The sequence below is a fragment of the Pagrus major genome, chromosome 13 (assembly GCF_040436345.1).
Source record: "Pagrus major chromosome 13, Pma_NU_1.0".
NCBI classification, from domain to species: Eukaryota; Metazoa; Chordata; class Actinopteri; order Spariformes; family Sparidae; genus Pagrus; species Pagrus major.
This window is the reverse complement of record NC_133227.1, coordinates 30,422,761-30,443,450: the sequence shown is the minus strand read 5'-3', so window position 1 is coordinate 30,443,450 and position 20,690 is coordinate 30,422,761. Positions and strand designations below refer to the sequence as shown.

General features: G+C 42.9%; 2 protein-coding genes across 2 annotated transcripts; one reads left to right on the top strand and one right to left on the bottom strand.

Annotated features, from left to right (window-relative positions):
- Positions 1 to 2,783: 2,783 nt before the first annotated feature.
- On the top strand, positions 2,784 to 13,983 carry LOC141006736 (dual specificity protein kinase CLK4-like). The gene is made up of 13 exons (XM_073478958.1): positions 2,784 to 2,901; positions 9,837 to 9,938; positions 10,175 to 10,263; positions 10,458 to 10,611; positions 11,909 to 11,975; positions 12,100 to 12,213; positions 12,286 to 12,452; positions 12,746 to 12,840; positions 13,008 to 13,137; positions 13,249 to 13,331; positions 13,445 to 13,524; positions 13,652 to 13,742; positions 13,828 to 13,983. Exons 1-13 carry the CDS (start codon positions 2,784 to 2,786, stop codon positions 13,981 to 13,983), a joined length of 1,446 nt encoding a protein of 481 aa, XP_073335059.1.
- A 3,726-nt stretch (positions 13,984 to 17,709) lies between these two features.
- On the bottom strand, positions 17,710 to 19,347 carry LOC141006735 (glucose-dependent insulinotropic receptor). Its single transcript, XM_073478957.1, has 2 exons — positions 18,725 to 19,347; positions 17,710 to 18,389 (listed from the first exon to the last, which is right to left on the bottom strand). The coding sequence occupies exons 1-2, from the start codon at positions 19,293 to 19,295 to the stop codon at positions 17,710 to 17,712; spliced, it is 1,251 nt and encodes a 416-aa protein (XP_073335058.1). The 5' UTR covers positions 19,296 to 19,347.
- Between the last annotated feature and the right edge of the window lie 1,343 nt (positions 19,348 to 20,690).

The window sequence follows — 20,690 nt, the reverse complement described above, 5'->3', positions numbered from 1 at the left end:
GGCGTCCTCACGAAGGAAATAAAATATATAATTCAATTTAAGAATCAGAATTAATCCAGAAATCTTTGATTAAATAAAATATTAAATAAAAAGTGAAAGGAGGAGGAGGATCAGGGGGAAAAGCGGTCGTGCTTGTGATGAAGTCGGCATCTAGTTTCACAATTTGAACTATGCTGTTAAAGGTGAGGATATTTATGTTTTATGTTTCGGACAGAAATACAAGCCGGGCCTGGTTGAGTTGTAAAAATTCCACCTGTCACCTTTGACATCCTCACACCGAGCTGCATTTCAAACATCTGGCTGTTAAAAGGCTGTTTGCATTATTGATAAAGTTAAATAACTCAGCACAGACTCGTGTCATATTAAACATCGCAGTATTTACTCCATTACTCCTGCTGTCAGCCAGTATATCTTCACGTAGGAACAACGTACACCAACACCTCTAAAACCTAATATTTGATCATTAATATACCTGTTTTTATGCCCTGATGAGACCAATGAAGAAAACTGGATTTAATATGTAAAGTTAAGATGTTTTTTACTGAAATAGTCAGAGTACACAACGTCTTAAACGTACATAAAGTAGTGCCGTGATACTGGATGTACAGTACACGCTGTTACGAGCAGCTGCCGGGTTGATCTCAGTCCATTTAAAGAATTAATCCACACCTCATCAAACTGCGGCGCTTCAGGCCACGCCCAGCTCTGATGTCACGGCAGCACTCTGAACTTTGGCAGCCGATGGAAAACACCAGTAAATGTTTGGATGTGAGAGGCGTCTGGCCGCCTGTGTGTCCAACACGTCCTCTCTGGCCTCATGAAGCCGCGGCGTTCTCACGTTAATTTTAGCTTTGTTGTCAGATTTATCTCCGCTGCAGGTTGTAAAGCCGAAAATAGTTTGTTCGAAGGTTTTATAGTGAAAACATGACCTTTAAATGCAAAAGAGGAGGAGAGTTACAGGCCGGTCGGATGACTGCGTCTAATTTTTCATTTAGATTCCTTTGGTTGCTCAATAACGTTACATCAGCGAGTCTCCAGCCCCAAATGAACAGCATGAGGTTAAGAAGAGAGAAGAAGTGACGGTTGTTTCGTGACGTTTCTGAGTCGAAGCCAAGAGAAAAACAATGTGCTGATAACAGAGCTGTGAGGAGCACCGCATGTTAGTGTCTGCTGACAACTAGCAGTGTTAACAGCAGGTCAATCAGGTGACAAAGTTTTAGACTGCGATTTATTCAATTTCTAGCTGGAAGGTTTTTTTCCTCTCTGTGGCTGTTTGTACAAACACGCTCTGGTAGACTTACCGTACGCTGGAAGGTCACCACGAGACTGCAGAAACTAGCCATATTTTAGACGTATAATTGTTTGCTGGGAACTGTCAAAAGTCAAACAAAGTAAAAAAAACATCCACAGAAACTTTCCTTCATCGCCACAGCAGCGGTTTAGTCTGTTAAACTAATCAAACAAGTTAAAACGTGTAAATGTGTCACCATGTTTCTGAGCACGTGCAGTGAAACTCTCCAGAGCTGAAAAAAAAAGTAAATCTTCTGAAGTGGCACCAAATTTGGACTTATTTAAGAGTTAAAGCATCTATTCAATACAAAACAACACAACACAACACAACACACACGTGTGGACTCAACGACAAGCACATATTGACCAAACTGTCATGGTTTGTTTTTCTTTTGGATTTGTTGATGTCCTGTTTTATTTTGTAGTTATATCCTCTTGTGTCGTCAGTTTTATACCACTTGTATATTTTCCTTTGCATTTTGTTGCCAGTTTTTGTTGCCAGTTTTTGTCGCCTGCCTTTTTATCGTCCACACTTTTAGACAATCAGCTGATTAAAGCTGCCTGTGTGTCTTGTGGTTGCGTCCTTTCTATGTAACCGTGACAGAGACACTGCGAACAGTCGGTGCTAACGAGGCTGCAGACAGGTGTGTGAGTCAGGAACACAGCAGGGAAACACAACACTGGGAACACAGGTGAGCAGGAAGTAGACGGCGACCAGACACACAAGATGATTTCAAAATAAAACAAGAAATCAACAAACCAATAAACCTAAACCAAAAATATATTTTGGAAAATATGTTAATAGTTTTTTTAAATATATGAAAAATGGCAATAATTTGTATATTTGTCAGTAAAGAGAAAAATATCTTACATTATTAAATATATATTTCAATACATATGAAGATGACACTAACCCAGCGATGGAATGTAACTAAGTACATTTACTCAAGTACAGTACTTAAGTACAGTTCTGAGGTATTATTTCCATTTTCTGCTACTTTTTACTTTATTCATTTGATTACTTTAGTTTAGTTCTGATTGCGTGTTGCATCAGAGTCAAAGTAGAAACATGTTTAAATCAGATTTTGATCAGAAAAACGCAGAATATCAGATCAGATTATTGATTAGGTGGGTGATCAGTCCAGCCATGTAAAATGTGTATAATTTACTTTTACATGTACTTTCAATAGTTAAGTACACTTATTGGCAGAAAATTACTTTTGATACTTAAGCACATTATATAACAGATACTTTAAGACTTTTACTCGAGTACTATTTGTTACAATATTACACACCACTGTTATCTTGATGTATCAGATCTACAGATATGGAAAATGTATTTAGGTTGGTCTTAATGAAACGTGATCACACAGTGTTTAGATTCAATAATAATCTTAAACTTGTGCTGAGCGTGTCCAGTGTCGTTCATGGAAACATCAGAAAGTCTCCTGCATCATCCTGCAGCCGCAGCTCCAGATTGGACACTGGACACTATGTTTTCTCCTGTGGGTTGTAAGAGGAGCCCCTGCTGGGTCAGGCCAGGAGGTCGAGGCTGGAGCAGCTCGCCGTGTCCCTTTTCACTGCAGCTGGCTGAGGATTTTACTGCCACAAGTACGCAGGAATGTTCACGTCTTGGTTTTCTGAGGGACATTGAGTTTTATTGCACCGCGGACGCCATTTCTGTCCCTCCTTGTTTGGCAGCTATGCGGCGTGGCAACAAGTGTTTTCGTCACCCCCGGGAGAGAGATCGGCGTGAGGAAGCTGAAGAAGAAGAGTTTCCCAAACAGACCAACAGGAGACCGAACAGCAGCGAGCAAGAGGAGAGGAGAAGGAGAAAGACATCACAGCTGCGATAACACAGACAGGTAAGCAGAAAAATCACTTTCACTGCACAGCGAGAGCAGGAGTGTCTCTGAGTGTCTCTGCGTGTCTCTGAGTATCTCTGAGTGTCTCTGAGTGTCTCTGAGTGTCTCTGAGTGTCTCTGCGTGTCTCTGAGTATCTCTGCGTGTCTCTGAGTGTCTCTGAGTCACAGTGCATCAACAAGGATTTGACCTATGTGGGTTTTTCAAAGCTGGAAGAAAGATTTTTAAAGAAAAGTTTGCAGTAAAACATTTTTGAAACTGATCAAAACTACAGAGACAGAAATACAAACCTGATCTTATTCATGTACACAGCTTTTATTAACTGCACCACCGTTCACATGTCGACTCTCCAAGTCTATTAAAAGCATTGTCTTTGTGGGACTTCTGCATGTACAGGACACGCTGACACACATGAGACAGGACAACAGGGCAACGTAACACACTGTGAGACTCTGTATGAGAGGGGAACAGTCAGCGGAATAAAACGTTGGCAGTTTTCTGCAAAGACACGGTCGAATTTGCACGTGTCACAGTTAACACACTGACATTTCTACAGTATGTTCACATTACATGGATAAGAGCTGACTGATCTCAGGAGGTGGTGGTGGAGTTACAGCTGCGTGAGAAGCCTGCCAGGGTAGAGACAACCGTTGGAGATGTTGTTTCAACATTTGTAAGCGTTAAAAAACCCTGAATATTTTTAACGAGACGTTGGGATGTTTTGCAGCTAAATTTATGGATGCAGAATCAGATATTTTTGACAATTTGCAGCCAAAAATCCAGTATTTTTAACGAGAGATTGGGACATTTCCTGGGCATGATAGCTAGCAAGACAGCTACCAAACCAGAGAGCGCTGCTTGAGATGAAAAAATGAATATTTATAAGCATGAAACGTCCCAACCGACCCAATATTTGTCCAGACTTTGGGACAATTTGCAGTCGAAAATCTGATCAGGACATTTTCTAGGCATGATTCAAGATGGCTGCCAAGCCAGAGACCACTGTTCAAGATGATGTTTCAACATTTATAAGCATGAAACCTCTTGATATTCTCAACGAGACATCAGGACATTTTCCAGCCGTGTTTGTGGAGACAGAACCAGGTATTTTAAACCAAACCGTGATGATGATCTGACCCTCACCAAGTGGTTTCTGTGCCTAAACCAAATCAGAGCATAAGCACAGCAATGTTACAACATAAAATTGAAAATTGAACATAAAAAAACCTAAAGTTTCAACATGGCGGTTAAATTGGCTGTTGTAAGGAGGGGGAGCCCTTCTTCACTCAGCGGTCATTATCTCTCAAAATATTTTTTTTACCTTGCACCATCAGCTTAATACATATTTTATCAACTTATGGCCGACTTGATTATATCTCACATTCACATACTGGTACACTGTCATTTGTAAACATGCAGAGAGACAGATTTTTAATTTCACAACCCAGGTAGCGCCGTCATTCGCAAATTTCAATTATTCTAACCTGTCTTAACACTAACGTAGCATTAGCTCGTCTTAACGGTTAATGAGGAGGCGGTTAATCAAATGAAACTACTCACCCTCCTCATCTTTTCACTGTTTGCTAGCGTAGCATTAGCAGTGTAGAGACTTTATCACAGAAACATAAAGATGAAAAATACATTTAGTTTCAGTAAATTAACAAAGTTAACATTTTGCTGTGACAGTTACTTCACCCACCTCCTGTGCGTCAGCAGCACCGTGTCTGCAGAAGATGCCGGCAGCAGTGAAAACGTGGACTGGAGTCTCACTGGGTCAGGTTTTATCTCAATAAACAGGCGGAACAGATTCAGTAATGAAACTCTGACACATTTGTACTGATGCGGATCCAAAGTAATGATTTTAAAAAGTCATGTAATGGCAGCTACACCAGGACCATAAAACACTGAAGCAGAGGCAACAAACTGAAACAGGCACAGTTGTCTCCGACACAACGCACATTACCAACATTTACTGAGATGCAGCTGCAGATTCAGGTGTAAATTTGAGGCTTCTGTTCTTACAGTCAAGTTTTCTTTTTAACTTTCTGCAGTAAAGACTGAACAATGTGATCATGTCCGAGGTTGTTTCTTCGAGGTTTATGATAAAAGCTGCTGTGCAGGAAAATTGATTGCAGTGATGTGAATCCATAAAAAGTGACACGAGCAGAGAGCGAGTGCCGACACTGTTCTGCTCTGTTACAAACTCACTATACAAACTTAAGTAACGAGGGGAGGAGGTGCAGGAGGAGAAACACAGTGAGACAATTAGGATTTGTACCATCTAATGTTTCTCTTATCTAATGTCTCTAAGTTATAATGTGAGCAGGTAATGTTTCTGTGAACCTCAGTCTCCAGGCGATGGTGGAGACGTTACAGCCAACACGGCTGCCAGACGAACTCATCTGTGGTTTTGCAGAAACACACTTTTTATCACATTTATTCTGGTGATAAGTGTCATAAAATATTATTGTGATTTCTGTTCAGATGAGGTCAGTGTAATGTCTCCTGTTTAACTTAGACATGTTGCCATTCATACATAATTAATAAAATAAACAACACAATCAGCAGAATGTTTCTGATAAACCACAGACGAGTTCACACTGAATGTTTCTTTATGTTGAAACTTTGCGTTTCTCTCTCGTCACAGCTCTGTGCTGATGCTCTGGTTAGGTCTCGGCACAAAAACCGCTCGGTTAGCGTTAAAAACATCATGGTTTGGATTAAAATACCTGTCTTGGTCACCACGATCACAAATGTAAATGGTCTGACTTCCTGTGAAAATGGAAATGTCTCCAAGACTGACAAAAAACACCCGTTCTGGCTGGACAGGTCTCCAGGTGTCCTGAATAGCATCCAGTGGTGTGACTCGGTTGGCAGCCTTGTTGGCTGTAACAGCAACACCACCACCATCCCCCTCACCTCCTGCTGCAAAAACTGCTAACATTACACTCTGTTGACTGGGCTGAAATAAATAACATTATCTGAAAACATTATTTTCTTTTTGACAACTTAAATGACCCAAAGTTGGAGGTGCAAAGGGGGAGTCTAGTTAATGTGTGCAGAGGGTTTAGAAAGGCAGCGAGAGAGTTCACAGTGACTGTCCTCTCACATTAGCGCTGGAACATCATTTTCATTCTCTCTTCAGCTTCCTTTTATCAAAAACATCACCGGGACGAGCACTGATCCCTGAGGATCACACACAGATGCCTGTAAACAATATTCCAGTCTGGTTTTTAAAGCGTTCGTGTGAACTAACGTGTTCTCCACACATCGAGTTGTGGTGGCTGCAGTTTGAACGTTGTGCCCCTCAGGCTGTTTTGCTGCATGTGAAACCCTCCACGCTCTTGGCAGTGGTTGGTGAGTGGTGAGTGTTGGATGATCTTAAGTAAGTGACAACAGTCCTGCAGGTTGTCAGCAGGAGTGCGTCGTCCTCGGAGCTGATTTACAGTCGATCAGAGACAGCTGAGCCGGAGAGGGAGGAGGAGCAGGGAGGAGAGCACCGACTCTCCTTCACATTGTTGGCTATAAAAAGCAAAGCGCCTCATAGGACGGTCAACAACACGTGGAAATATTTCAGCACACACTCGTAAAAAAAATGGCATAAACATGGAATTTAAAAGAATTATCAAAAAGTAATTTAAACTTAAATTTGATTAGAAACATTTATTCAAAAATATTCATTTGTAAAATTCTAATTCTTGCAAAATCTTTATTATCTCAAACTTTGAAAACTGGATAAACTTCTGCAGGTCGTGGTCAGAACAGAGGAGGAGGAGGAGGAGGAGAAGGTGATGAGAGGTTGAGAGGTTTTCATTTCACTGATTGGCTTCTGCAAACTGTTAGCTTGTGAAAATGCTGTTGTCCAGATATCAGTCTCACGTGCAAAGTCTGATGCAGCTTCTTGAATTAACAGACAGTTTATAAGACGAGGCGATCAGATGACAGTCCGTATTTTTCTCATCGGAGCTCATTTTGAATTGAGCTCTGTTGTTTTCCAGAAACTATTAGAAACACATCAGTGAGACACACCGGCTGAAATGATCTTTCATGGTCACACCAGTTTATTTTGAGCGAATCCCACGTTCACTGCCCGGCTGCTGGGGAAAGAAAAAAAAAAACTAGAGCACTTAAAGCCAAAAATAGTCCCTGAAATATCCACCGTTCACTCCTGCTTATTATTTTCAAACCTGTTTAATATGAAATAAAATGATAAATAAAAATGTAAACAAGATAATAAAACAAACAACAGGATCATGAGTAACACATACACTGTATATAAGTTCCAGTAAATGATTTAAATAAGGAGATCCATGACTGATGTTAGAGACACTCCTCCTCCGTCTGTTGTTACACTTCATCTGTTGGCACTTTCGTACTGTACACACACACATACATGTTACTGGAGAAAGCAGACTCCACTGTGATCTCAGTGAATCAAACCACAACAGATTTGACCCAAAACAAGAACAAAACAATCAAAAGACATTCAAACTATCATCTTTATTTTAATAGATCTTCAAATCATTAAATCACTTGAAGAAATCAAAAAGAAATCAACTCAGTCAACAAACAAAAAGTCCATTGCTTTCTGAAAATCCAACAAAATACCTTTTTTTCAAACTTCATCCATGTTCACCAACATACTGTAGCTCAACCTGTTGACAACATGGACCAGATAAATGGATATATGTAGCATATATAAAACATAATGCAGCCCTAACTTCTGTACAACACGTGAAAATGTAATAAAATCAGTTTTTCTGACATTTTAATGTTAAACTAAAGTCGCCATTTCCAGGATGAAGGAATAACAAAACACAACACAGTGCATAAATGGCAATGACATCAGCATCCGTAGTTCCTACTGGGTTTTCGCATCCCGTTACTGAACTGGCTGCGATAGTTCAAAGCAGAACTTGACCCACCAGACTCCCTTATAAAATCACTCAATTGTTGAGTTAGGAGAAACTTTATAAACTTTGTGAAACGCTGTCTCTGGCAAATTCTTCATTATTTGGGCCTTCTTGTAAATTCAACATGTTACACATGTGATGTAACTTACGTCACGTTGTTCTTTTAACCTAAACCACAGTTTTTTCTGAGCCTAACCAAGCTGTGACTGTACAGTGAAGGTCTGGCTCGCCCGTCACTGGTACTGTACGCTGCGACGGTCATGTTGTTTCGTGAAAAGTGTCGTTTTGTGCGTCACTGACAGTCAACATATTCAGTCGTTTAGGTTTGAGGATGTTTTAATATCATAGAAAAAGGGTGTGTACACAATTGACATGTTAGAAGAACATGATCATAAATATTATAAAAATAATAATAAAAATATAAAATTATAAAAAAAAATAGAAATCCAGATATCAAACAGGCATGAATGGGCATGACGCCTCTGCTTGTTTGTCTTTTCCTTGGCCCTCTCCAGTGACTGCTCTAAAAACCTAATTTCTCCTCAGGGACCATTATGGTTTCATGTTGTCTTCTCGCCCTCTGGAAGCTGCCCCTCTGGCTGGGGGGTCGTAACTCAGCCTTTCCCAAAAGGCCGGGGAAAGCCCTGGAGATAGAGACACCAATGGGTTTGTAGGTTGGAGGGATGTAACACTATGTATAGCTTTGAAAACAGAGAAGAAGGAATCAGGGGTTGAGGAGACGGGAAGCTTTCGCAGTCATACATCACGGCCTGCGGAGGACGGAGGGTTTGAATTCCAGGCAGAGCACGAAGGAAGAGCTGTGAAGTTCCTGCAACTCTCTCTACAGCCAAACGTGACACTTCTCTTGAGTTTATTTTACTCTAAATTCAACATATCTACGTTTACAAAGTGCGACAGAACAACAGAAAACAAGGACGAGACTGAAGAGTTATTGGCCTTCAGGAGACAAGTCCTACTTTCAAGTTCAGCTCAGATCTTGTAAGTTAAAAAGCTCCAATAACTGTTTTTTAGAGCCACTTTACTTGTTTGATGTTAACCGAGTTGTGTGTGTGGATGTTTCAGGAATGCTTCTGTCTCTTGTTAGCAAGAGTTGGTAATAAATGTCAAACACTGAGTCTGTCAGTCTGATTTGATCCAGACTGAAGTATAACGATAGTTACCTCCACCAACCACACCACCGTGTCCGTTGATTGCTTGTTTGTTTGCTTGTTTGTTGCTTTGTTAGTTGTTTGGTCGGTTGGTTGGTTTGTTCATTGGTTGGTCGGTCCGTTGGTTGGTTGATATGTTGATATGTTGGTTGGTTGGTTGGTTGATTTGTTGGTTTGTTGGTTGATATGTTGATATGTTGGTTGGTTGGTTGGTTGGTTGGTTGGTTGGTTGGTTGGTTGATATGTTGGAAACTTGGACGGAGGATTGGTCTCATCCCAGAATAGACCCCATTAACTTTTGGTGTTGATCTGGGTAAATGGAGGAATCCAGGAATTTTATCTCACTTGCTTTAAAATTGTCAGGTAGGGTGTTTTCTAAATCTTAATGAAAGGTTTCTATGAGTGATGAGGATCTTAGATCTGGTGATCTTATATCGAGTTTGATATCGGATTACGCTTGACTGAAAAAAGAGGACTGTTAAGGTGGAGGTATGCGCTCTGCTGGGTGCCGTTCTAGTGATTGTCAGCTCTACAGGGTTGCCAGTGTGGATAAAGACCTTCGCTGAGCCTCGTCTGCATGTGTCTCTTCTTCTCTGTGCAGACGTCCAGAATCCGGAGCAGAGGGAGCAGATCGCCGTCACGGAGCCCAGAGTGTCCAGCAGCACTATGGGCAGAGAGGACAACAACTGTGCTTCTTTGGGAGGTAATCTCATTTATTTGTTTCACTTATATCATTTATACAACTTATAATCATGTGTAGAGCAGCTCAGTGAAGTGCAGTCTATCTTTCTCAAAGACACTTCAACAAGATGCATAAACGAAAAAGAGTTTTTCCTCCAGAGGTGAATTCATTTCTGTTTAATTTCATGTCACATTAACTGTCTCAAACATTCTCAAACAGCAGGAAATCACCTCTGGGTCTTTTTTTTCTGCTTGTAGACGATGATCACCCCAAAACAGACGCTGACAGACAGACTGGGACCTCCAACCAAAGCACACTCTGCACCAGCTCAGGAAGTAGTAACTCGGTACGACTCTCAGTTCAAACTGTTTTGTTAAAAACAAAGTGATGTGTTTCTAATTGTCACTCTGTCTTTGTCTGTCCTTTTTCTTTCTTTCTTGTCCTTTTGTATTGTCGACCTTCATACCCTGAAACACAACCACCAACACCTGCCTCCACTGCTTCATCCTCCATTCGTCACATGACCGACTCTGAACTCAGCCTGAAGACGACTCGCTGTTCTCTGGTCGTTTTGGTGACAATGCTGTCAGCGCTGAAGATGATGGAGTACAGAGGAGTCACAGGGGAACGAGCTGTGAGGACGATGAAGAGGGACACCTGGTCTATCACATCGGCCTGGTGATGAAAGAAAGATGTACTTGACACCAACCTCCTTTCTTTAGTGTCTTTAGTGTCCTTGTCATAGCTTTGATTCGTTGAGTTTCTAACGAGGCTGCGTGAAGGTAACTGTGCACTCACTCCACCAGCAACTCCAGAAATTACCTCATTTCCTTTGTTGCAAAAAACATGCAAACAAAAACAAAAATTGTTCTAATGCAAACTGTAAGATACGTCCAGACTAGGGTGTGTAAGTAGCTCGGTGCTCGTTTAAACTTTGCCATTTGGCTCAGATTATCTGGTGACGTGAGGGGTTTACAGATCCAGACTCATCGGGCCGCCCTGATAATAGTTTGATATTTACGATTTAAAATATTGATGCTTTCCGGGCCAGACCACGACAACCAATGAGAGAGGCATCCCAGAGCAGCTGGCGGTGCTGCCGAGCAACAGGAAACTTTATAGCCTTTGAGGCTAATGTTAGCTAGCATACTACTGTCTACAGAAACTTAAAACCTCCAGTTCTCTCTGAAGAATAGAAAACTCAAGTTGAACACATCTGCCTACTTATCCAAGCTCGTCTTCTGCTTTTGTTTTTTTTTTCTCGCTGCAACATGTTACTACAGCAAGTTGTTGCACCACGCTTACCTCCATTTTGTTTACGTCTACTTCCCCATGAGATCATGTGAGACTATTCAGGTGACCTATTGAACGGGTTACACGTCTGAACTTCACCACATTCGCGTTATACTTCCTTGTTTTCCCAACAACAAACCTAAGTGTGAAGTGGATCGGATCTCAAGATATGCGACTAACAAACAGACAGACTGACAGAGATTCCTTGATTTTTAGTTAGACGACTTGAAAATTCATAAAATTTTCTGCACGGATATGTTGAAACTTTACATTTCTTTAAGTCCCTCCAGGAAGTTGCGATTGCCAAGCCCCGTGAAATCTGCACGAACTTGCAAATTTTCTGCAAATTGCAAATACTGTGCATAATACACCAGAAAAAAATTCAATTGCAACTTCCTGAAGAGACTGCTTTATGTTCAGTTTTCAGTTTTATGTTGTGACAACACTGTGCTAATGCTCTGGTTAGGTTAAGGCACAAACACCACTCAGTTAGCTTTAGGAAAACATCATGGTTTGACATAAAACACCTGATTCAGCTGTAAACTGTCCTGACGTCTTGTTAAAAATATCTGGTGGTTTCACGCTCACGAATGTCGAAATCCTTAAATCAGGATTAAAGTATTTTCACAGTACTGTTCGTGAAACATCTTCTTATTTTGTTGCACCGACTGACTGATTTACCTTCTGTCTGTCCTCAGATGAGGTGATATCTACTCTGGGAGAAGGAGCCTTTGGTAAAGTGGTGGAGTGTATCGACAGAGACAAGTGAGAACTTTTTTGTTTCGAACCCAGAAACAGTTTAATCATCACGTGAACAGGAGAATTCATTTATATTTGGATCAATGCAAATCTTCTTTCGTCTTGTGTTGCGTGTCTGTGTGTCCAACAGAGACGAGCATGTGGCCGTGAAGATTGTGAGGAGCATCGACTGTTTCAGTGAAGTAGCGAGGTCTGAGATCGCGGTGCTGGAGGAGATCAACAGTCTGGACGAAGACAACAGATTGTGAGTCGAGTTTTAATTGTCGTATAAATGCTTCCCCTTCGTGTTTATTGATCAGTGACTCTCTCCCGTCAGTGCCTGCGTGAGGATGCTCGACTGGTTCGAGTACAGAGATCACGTCTGCATCGTGTTCGAGATGCTCGGCCTCAGCACCTTCGAGTTCCTCCAACAGAACGACTTCCTGTCCTTCAGTGTGGAGCAGATCAGACACATGGCCTTCCAGATCTTCAGAGCCGTCAGCTGTGAGTCCTGTGTGTGTGTGTGTGTGTGTGTGTGTGTGTTAGCCTTGACCTCTGACCTCTGACCTCTGTACTGTGCTTAAATACAATCATGGGGTACGTTTACTTTACTCAAGTATTTTCATTTACTGCTGCTTCCATTTCTCAACTGTTTGGAGGCACATATTGTACTTTTTAATCTGATAAATTTGTTTGATAACCTAAGTTACTAGTTACTTTGCTCATTAAATCATCAAATATGTGTGTGTGTGCGTGTGTGTTTGTGTGTGTCTGTGTGTGTGTGTGTGTGTGTACAGTCCTGCATCGTAACAAGCTGACACACACAGACCTGAAGCCAGAGAACATCCTGTTTGTGAGCTCCGACTACGACCTGGTGTACGACGAGGAGACGGTAACAGTCTATAACAACCACAAAAGTTAGAATAATAAAACTTTCATTTTAAGCAGTGAGTGTGTGTCTCTCTGTTTGTCTGTGTGTGTGTGTGTGTGTGTGTGTGTGTGTGTGTGTGTGTGTGCGTGTGTGTGTGTGTGTGTGTGTGTGTCGTTTGTGTGTGACAGAAGTGTAAGCAGAAGAAACCGAGGAGTCTGGATGTGAAGGTGGTGGATTTTGGCACCGCCACATTTGACCACGACCACCACGAATCCCTGGTGTCAACACGTCAGTACCGAGCTCCGGAGGTCATACTGGGTACACACACAACTCTCTCTCTCTCACACACACACACACACACACACACACACACAGATTTGGGCCAGTTGATCTGCATGTCTTCAGCTGTAGCTGTGTGTTTGTTCTCAGATCTGGGCTGGAGTCAGTCGTGTGACGTTTGGAGTCTGGGCTGCGTCCTCATGGAGTTTTTTCTGGGACGTGCACTATTCATGGTACACACACACACACACACGCACACAGACACACACACTCTCTCTCTCTCTCACACACACACACACACACACACAGCAGTAAGTTTCTCTGCCCTGTCTGTTGGTTGTTTCAGACCCATGACAGTAGAGAACATCTGGCCATGATGGAGAAGGTCCTGGGACCGATTCCCCCCCACCTGCTGAAACAGACCAGGTGACCACACACAACTCAACATGGTGCCCAGGTTGTTTCAATCTTACCTGGACCTCCTCTCTGTATAACCTTTGTGTGTGTGTGTGTGTGTGTGTGTGTGTGTGTGTGTGTGTGTGTGTGTGTGCAGTAAGAAGCATTACGTTCACAACGAGCGTCTGAACTGGGACGAGCAGGACTCCCTTGATGATTACATCAGGAAACACTGTAAACCTCTGAAGGTACCGAGCGCTCAGATCAGCCAATCAGCTGCAGCCGTGAGTCAGCAGCAGCAGGAAGTGGTCGAACTAACCGTGTGTCTCTCAGCAGTTCATGCAGCGGGCGAGCGAGGAGGAGCGGCAGCTGTTCGACCTGCTCAGCTGCATGTTGGAGTACGACGTCTGCAGACGGATCACCCTGGAGGAGGCGCTGTGGCACCCGTTCTTCAGCCCCGAGAGGACACACAAGCACCAGCGCAGCTAGCACACACACACAAGCACACACACACACACACACACACACACGTTCAACATCTACCTTAGGCTGTAATTTAACAGACACTGCAGGTGAATAGGGTCAAACTTTAATTGACAGATATGAAACTCCCCCAGGTGATTACTGACATTTAGACAATTATATGTTTAAACATGCAAATTAAATATTGTCTTATTAAAAATGCACTAATTTACATAAACATCCAGAACAGGAATCTGAACATTGGATTAATCCAGATTCAGTATTCTTGTTTTTATTGTGTTGACATATTAGAGTCGAGGGAATTTTGGAAATCTCTTTTTATTATTCCATCAATCAGAAAATACTGTCAACAGCCATAAAAACATCAATTTTCCGCATGTGTTTAGGACGAACATGTTGTATAAACCAGGCTGTGAGTGATATATGAACAGAGCCCTCTGTAAAAACCTCCAGAGTATAAAGAGGAATAAAACTGGAAGGTTTGGTGCATGTACGAGCTGCTGAAGAGGAGACTTCTGCCTCATTTAAAGATATTTATTGTAAACATGACATTTCTAGACAAAAAATGTTGAATGGCATAAAAAGTTTAACTTTAGATATCAGCATGACTCCCCTACAGTTCATTACTGACATTAAGACAATTATTTTTTTTTATAAAGTTTTCTGATGGATGTGAACATGTAACGGAAGCAAAACTGACCAATTCATGAAAAACAAGACGTTTTCACTTGTAGTGTCTCCTCGACTACTAAACTACTTGTGTTTGTAGTTCAGACTCGATGAGTTGGGTGATTTCTAGTTTTATTTACAGTCTCCACAGTTTCAGAGAGCATTCCTGTCCACGACATCCCGTCACGATCCAACAGTTTCGCCGGTTGTTGTAAAAAGTCACTTGTAACGTTGAGCAATTCCTTGTTTTCCTTCATTGATTCTACGTCATTTTTGTTTGGTAATAAATATTCTGCATTTTGCTGTGTCATTATTCTGTTTTCTACCGTCTGTGCAAACTCAGATGACATCATCAGGTCTGCAACAAGGTCTGACCTGAATTTAACACACGGATACACAAAGTAATCTGAAGATTTGGGGCAAATAAACCACCATTACTGACTAAAATCTGACGTGACTCAGGCACAAATGTTCACAGACGAGTTAATGTCTTAAAGTTTTCTTCTCGTTATGTTTCATCTCTCTCCTGGAAGTTACAGCGACAGACGACCAAATGAAACGCAGCGTTACCTTCAGGAAACTTCCCTCTGGTTTGAAAAATTTTGTGATAAAGTAAGAACACAACTCAACAACAAGTAGAACAAAGGTCGAGTCGTTTTAGACATTTTAATGTGGAAATGTTGAATGAAGTCATATTTTCTCCCGGACACAGTGATGTCTGTCAACCCACAGGCTCTTCTTTAGGTTTATTACGCAGCATTGATCCTGCTGACAGCCTCAGTGTGTCACAGCGCTACATGACAAATGATGAAATAACAGGAGGTAAATCAGCTGTTTCCAGCTCAGTCTAAAGCAAATTTAAATCTCCAACATCACCTTGTTGATCCAGACTGCCGACACGTAAAGTGGACGATATTTATCAAGATTCAAGCAGCCGAGGAAGTTTCCATGACCGGATAGTTATCCAGCTGTAAAATGAGGAGTAGATGAGCGGCGGGCTCGTCTGCTATCTGAGAAGCATCGCTTTAAAGCTACTAAATCACATGGATGTAATAAAACGGTATAAAACAAAGTGGGTCCGAGGGCCAAGCACACAATTTATGTATAATGTGGTGGGTTCCAGGCTGTCTCATGACCTTTGCACGTTATCTGTGATCTGCCCTGCATCAACAGAAGAGACGACAACACATCTAAACGGGGATTTTTACAGAAAAATTGGGAAGATTATGTGATGAATTGACATGAATGGACCCAGTGAGCATTTATCTGCTGAGAAGACGAAGAAGTGAAACTTTATTCACCAACTATTTGAAGAATTCACATTTTAAACCATCTTTGTGGATGTGGTTTCTTGGTCCAGCCCCAAAATGACGATATGCTCTTATTTGCACATTATAGATGATAAAGTGCGTTTTAAAGCAATAACAAATGTAACTGAAGGGTCAGTTTTCAAACCGCTAATGTCTTAGTTAATCAGCCACAGCAGCCACATGTGTTTCCTGTGAGTGAAGCTTGTGCGGTTACTCAGTTGAAGCTGTAACGCTACAGCAGGAAGAAAAATGTCTTATTTTACATTCATTTATAAAACTGTTCCCACTACAATGTCCTGAACGTCTCGCTGGCAGCTCACAGCCTTTAAAGTTTCATATTTGTAACACATGAAACTCAAAATCACATCTTCTTGAGACCACAATTTGTCTCCCAGTGCAATAAATACCTTCACACGAATCAATATCATCCTTCTTTTAACTACCAAATTATTAAAATGATGACGCAAATGTGTGTTTTGTGACATGTTGATGTTGTTCGCTGGTTGAAAAGACTGTATATCACCCAGTTTTCAACGAGAAACCAACACTGTGTTTGTGCTCACTGGGCTCCATAAAAATAAATGTTGGCAGGACTAATATGTTGAAACTTTACGTTGACGTGCTCTGGTTAGGTTTAGGCACATAAACCACTTGGTTAGGGTTAGAAAACGTCATGTTTTGTTTTAAAATACCTGGTTCTGTCACCGCAAACATGGCTGGAAAATGTCCTGATGTCAGATGTCCCTTGTTAAAAATATCCAGTGGTGTCACACTTACAAATATTGGAACATCATCTCCCAGTTGTAACCACAGCATCATAGACATGTAATGTGAATATGATACGACACGTCTTGTAGAAACATTTTATCCTGGCGACTGGGCTGATACATCTGCAGCTATAGTGCATCTTTTTGAATTTAAAAAAAAAGATCAAAATCACTGGAGAAGTGAAGCGTCGAGCCTCTGGGTGGACGTTTCATGTGTGTTTGAGGAAAGTGGGACTGGATCCTGGAAATGTTGATACAAGACTTTTCTCTCTGTTTTTCAGAAAAGGCATCGTAACGTTGGTCTGGTGTCATCAAAAGTCACAGAAACAACTCGTCATGAGATTTGAATCCAATCTAAGAAGGGGCTGTACACATCGGCCCTCCTGCTGCTTTTGCTGGAACTGAAGTGAGATTACAGATTATTTTTAGTGCCAGTTCACAGATACTGGACCATCACCAACAGTGTCAGTCAGGAAGGAAGTAAATGACTTTCACTTCCCTCTGGGTTTCTCCCTCGGCTGCACTCAGACAGCGTCCTCCACAAACCTCTGCAGGATCTCAGACTCGCAGTGAGTGTGCATAAAGGGCTCAGGGAGTCAGAGAGCCTCCCTCAGGGACTCGTCGGACGGGCCTGGACCCTTGTGGATTTAGGAATGCATGTCAGATTAAACTATTTCCTGCCTCTGCTGCTGCTGACCTCTGACCCCTCTGGTTTCACTGGAAACTATGGAACAAATGTCTGAATCATCCAGTAGCGCTCAGTTTTATGAATTGCTCTGTGACTGTGGCTCAGCAGAGAGCACAGAGATGTTAAACCTGACGCTCGGCCTGAAAGAAGATCATTCGTACCGAGACGTTTCTTGTTACACTGATGGCTTCTGAAAGAAAAAATACACTTTCATATCACTTGGATCTTATTTTCAGAGCTCGGCACGCTAGTCCGGCTCCACAGTCACAGTTTCTAGATGATCTTTCTCTGGTGTCTTTCACAAGCTGGTCGTAGCCGACAGCGGCACAGCTTGAGCCGCGGTGCTGCCGATGATCGGCCGCAGCAGTGAAGGATTGAGGGTATCTCCCCCTGGAACAGCAGCCTGAGTCGGCACATTCGGCGGTTCACCTCTGTCAGTGACACCCGGAGGTCCAGCAGCCGCTGACCGGCCTGTGAAGCAGGAAAACATGGCGGCCAGCTGCAGCCGCACCTCCCGCTGCCAGAAGGCGTACACCAGAGGGTTGATCAGAGAGTTGGACAGTCCCAGGAGCCACAGGTGATTCTCCAACACTTTGGTGAGTTGGCAGCTCGAACACAGAACCTGAACTATGCACACGACGAAGAACGGACACCAGAGGATCAAGAAGCAGCCGACCAGCACTGCCACCGTCCTCAGGGCCTTGACGTGGCTCCAGTAGCTCCTCAGCTGCTGGTGATGATGCTCGTGGTGCTGTTGGCCTCGGTGGTCAGTCGTCCTGGAGCCGGCCTGCCTCACTTGGCAGATCTGCTTCTGGTGGCTGCAGGCGATCTTCAGGATGTCCAGGTAGATGTAGATGAACACAGAGAGCACGGGGAAGAAGCAGGCGCTGAACAACACGATCATGCCCATCTGCTGGATGACGGCGAAGAAGGCGCAGAAGCCGTCGTAGCGGTCGGTCTGCAGCTGACGCACCATGACTGAGGAACAGAGGACAGACGTTATTTACCATGTGACAGTACAGTCCTTCAGTTATTCAATCAAATGTGTGCGAGCACTGCTTCCTGGTGGATCACATCGAATGGCTTAAATCTACCGCTGACTGAATGATTGTCGGCTGTAAATCCTGAGTGAAAACCTTCAGACTCACTGACGTATCACTCAGACTTGACTTCTCTCATCAGCACCTTTTCAACATGTCGCACCACAACAACGCAGCCCATCTGATTTTTTTTTAATTCAGAGCTGTTTTCAGTCTCAACAGCAGCTTCTTTTACCCTGAAAAATATAAATCACGGCGCATTTTTCTTCTCACCTGGCAGGAATCCCATAATGAGCGAGCTGATCCACAGAGCCAGCAGCGACCCGACTGCTGTCGCCCTCCCACACAGCTGGGAGTACCGCAGGGGCATCTTGATGGCTGCGTAGCGGTCCAGCGAGATGAGGAACATGGACATGATGGACGCCGTGCAGGGCGACATGACGAAGGCCATCCTCATCAGACAGCGGGTCTTACCCTGAGCAGAAGGCGTGGTGTTGGTGGCGGGGTCAGCGGTGGTGTGGATGTTCTGGCTCTGAGTGATGTTGATGCTGTCGCTGTTGAAGTCCTCTGTAGCCAGACCAGTGATGGCCACGCCCACCAGGGCGTCCGCCAGCGCCAGGTTGAGGACGAAGCACCAGCTCTGGCTGGTCTTCTTCAGGACCAGCTTCAGCAGAGCGACGGCCACCAGCAGGTTGGTGGAGATGATGAGGCAGGAGGCGATGCTCAGGATGCAGCCCATCACCCGAGGCCTCACCTCGTTCTGGGTCGGCACGCTGGAGTCCAGGCAGTCAGGACTCATGCTGTCAGAGGGCTCGGTGCTCACGTGTCCACACAAATACGACATGTTGACGAGAAGAACCCAAAGACTTTAAGATGAAATTCACAAATCCTGTGTGCAGTGGAGATGTTCTGACATCACTGCCATCAGAACCTGTTTATCTTTTACAGCCGTCGTCCATCAGAGGACAACATGTGGCATTGAAGTCAATCAGCTTTAGATTTGAACCGATGCTCAGACACAAAACAAGTTAAAACTTTAAAAAAGGAGAATGTGTAAAAAAAAAAAAAATGCCTTGTTAAAATATGAAATATCATATCAAAGAGCTCCACTTGTTAATCATGACTGCAGTTCAGTGGCAAAGATGTCAAGCATCATCACCACAAGATGAAGAGTCTTGTCAGTCACATCGTCCGTCACGTTAATCCTGCATCGTTACTGTTTCCTCTGAGGTTCATATCAAAGTTTAACAAAGTTCATCTGTTCCTCGAACATCCGCTCGATGTCACCGTCCTCCTCTGTGTCCTGAAAATCCCTTCAACAAATGAAAAAGGACAAAACACTCACAGCTTTATCAGCCACTTGTCTCCTCCCCTCACACACACACACACACACACACACACCCCTCCACTGCCCCTCCGTTGCTGTTGTTGCCTCTCTTGGACTGACCTTTGTCCCGGCTGCCTGCCTGCTGGCTCTCTGCTGAGCAGCAACATCTCTATTTTTAGTATATTTACTGTATTCATCATTTTTATCAAGACGTCTGGAGAAAACTTGGGCTCGGTTCTGGTCAACAGAGCAAACTTTACATAATAAGGGAAAAGATCAACAACATCAGTGCAGGAGGAACAAATGAAAAACAGGCGTTCTGACCCGTCACAGTCGACATGCAGCTTCAACAGAGTCACCGTTATTGATATTCAGTGTCACCTGTGATTTTTATACCACAAGTTAAAGAGTCCACTGGCTGGTTCAGAGTCATCTGGGCAGGATTTTAAGAACAATAAAGAGAAAACAGACTGTTCAGGATGTTCACTGCCATCATCAAGATCCACACACGGTGCTGCCGTCTGAAATCAGACAGTAGATTCAAGTTCAGCCTCGAATCACACGACCGGCCCGACTTTATTTCACCTGTACTTTGTCAGGAAGATTCAGAGTCCAGGCCCGAGACAGCAGGACACAAAGTTCTGCATAAAGGAGCAACTTAAAACGAATAATATAAAATTTACACATAAAAGGAACAAGCGACTCAAATGAACTTAAATATAATCTTCTACTTTTCTTGGTTGTTCTGAGGTGATCGTTTCATGACTTTTTTAATAAATGAAGTCAACTTTTAAAATGTACAGTGTGTGCATTGTAAAGCAAAGAAGACTATTGAGTTTAAGTTGTACGAGCTAAAAATGTTTAACAACTTAAAATTATTAGTCTACTTTACCTGGACCATTTTGGTTTCCT

Coding starts and splice junctions, on each gene's coding strand:
- LOC141006735 (XM_073478957.1), bottom strand. CDS start 19,295: ATGTCGTATTTGTGTGGACACGTGAGCACCGAGCCCTCTGACAGCATG. Junction 18,390..18,724: donor CATTATGGGATTCCTGCCAG/GTGAGAAGAAAA, acceptor TCTGTTCCTCAG/TCATGGTGCGTCAGCTGCAG.
- LOC141006736 (XM_073478958.1), top strand. CDS start 2,784: ATGTTTTCTCCTGTGGGTTGTAAGAGGAGCCCCTGCTGGGTCAGGCCA. Junction 10,612..11,908: donor CCTGGTGATGAAAGAAAGAT/GTACTTGACACC, acceptor GTCTGTCCTCAG/ATGAGGTGATATCTACTCTG. Junction 13,743..13,827: donor AACACTGTAAACCTCTGAAG/GTACCGAGCGCT, acceptor TGTGTCTCTCAG/CAGTTCATGCAGCGGGCGAG.